At 46.3% G+C, this 1,435-nt stretch overlaps 1 protein-coding gene across 1 annotated transcript in view; it reads left to right on the top strand.

The window, feature by feature from the left end:
• The window catches only part of DLX6 (distal-less homeobox 6), a 4,502-nt gene extending 3,549 nt beyond the window's left edge, over positions 1-953 (top strand). The window contains exon 4 of the mRNA XM_010839818.1: positions 174-953. Within this exon, the coding sequence (XP_010838120.1) occupies positions 174-425 (252 nt within the window). The 3' untranslated portion in view covers positions 426-953. The remainder of the gene's footprint in view (positions 1-173) is intronic.
• Positions 954-1,435: the final 482 nt, after the last annotated feature.

The raw sequence follows: 1,435 nt of genomic DNA, 5'->3' as shown, positions 1-1,435 counted from the left end.
GGGTAGGGTGGGGTGGGGTGAAGTGGCGGGGAGAGGGGAGCGGCTAGAAAGAAGTGGAGGAAGGCGGGGTCTTGAGGGCTTCGCGTTGGCGGGTTGTCTTTTTTTCTTTTTTCACTGTAGGCACCGGTTCAATGTTTTTCGGGCCTAATGATCGCTGCTGCGTTTCTTTCTAGGTGAAGATATGGTTTCAGAACAAACGCTCTAAGTTTAAGAAACTGCTGAAGCAGGGCAGTAACCCGCACGAGAGCGACCCTCTCCCGGGCTCCGCGGCCCTGTCGCCGCGCTCGCCAGCGCTCCCTCCGGTGTGGGACGTTTCCGCCTCGGCCAAGGGCGTCAGTATGCCCCCCAACAGCTACATGCCCGGTTACTCGCATTGGTACTCCTCTCCACATCAGGACACGATGCAGAGACCACAGATGATGTGAGTTATCCAAGGGCAAAAGATACCCTAGGGCGACGTCTGAACAAGGCAAGGAGGATCCGGGACCTGCTTGCATCTGCCAAACCGAGCCGAAGGAGCAGGCTCGGGAGAACTCTTACGTGTGGCCAGACTGGGCGCTTGTTCCCTTCTCTCTCCTCTCCCATCCCCTTGGTCTCTCTCTCTCATACTCTGCCTTTTTCTTTTTTTGCCTCCCTCCTTCCCGCTTTTCTTTTTAAAATTCCTTTCTCCACCTGCCTTTTCCCTTGAGCAGCCTCAGTAATTGATTTTGAATCTTAGAGAGAGAGAAGGAGAAACAGAGAGAGAGAGACTGGTTTCTAAGCCAGTGCTCCTGAAGCCTCTCACTGTAAGGATGTTTTCCCTCACCCCTTGGGATCCAGGCTCTGAGCCTCTTTTTCTCTTTGGGAGTATCCATCAAAACAACTTTTTAAAGCAGACATTTTCCCCCACCAGAAGAATCTGTGCAAACATGGCAGCGTTTTTACTTGTTTAATGAGCTTAAGACATTACATGATGAAAAAGAAGCAGTTTGGACTCCTGCATTTTTATTTACAATCCCAGACTGACAAAAAAAAAAGAAAGAAAGAACAGAAAAGAAAAAGAAACCCTAATAGCCCTTCTCTAAAGAAAAAGGAAAAATCGGCTGTAAGATTAGAACATTGCCACGAAAGGAATGCTGCATGTTTTATCAAAATGCAATGAGCAAGAATGATGATTTAAACAAAACAAAACCACTTTCCCTCCACCCCTATCCCCAAACCCTGAACTGCAATCAGGAAAGACAGAGGAAACAACCAAAATCACCATTCTATTGCTTTGATATCTTTACTAGGTGAATTGGTGGCATTCACTAAGCTAATAGGGACATTTATATCAAGAAACATTTCTGTATATATTGTTGAATTTTAGTTGTACATATACTTTGTATGTTTTTGTCTTCTTTCATATATGGAGTAAAAGCCAAAATGCTGAGAGTGTCCGGTCTATTTCTCTTTG

Source organism: Bison bison, unplaced genomic scaffold (genome assembly GCF_000754665.1).
Source record: "Bison bison bison isolate TAMUID 2011002044 unplaced genomic scaffold, Bison_UMD1.0 scf7180017864134, whole genome shotgun sequence".
NCBI classification, from domain to species: Eukaryota; Metazoa; Chordata; class Mammalia; order Artiodactyla; family Bovidae; genus Bison; species Bison bison.
This window is presented reverse-complemented; position numbering and strand designations above follow the sequence as displayed.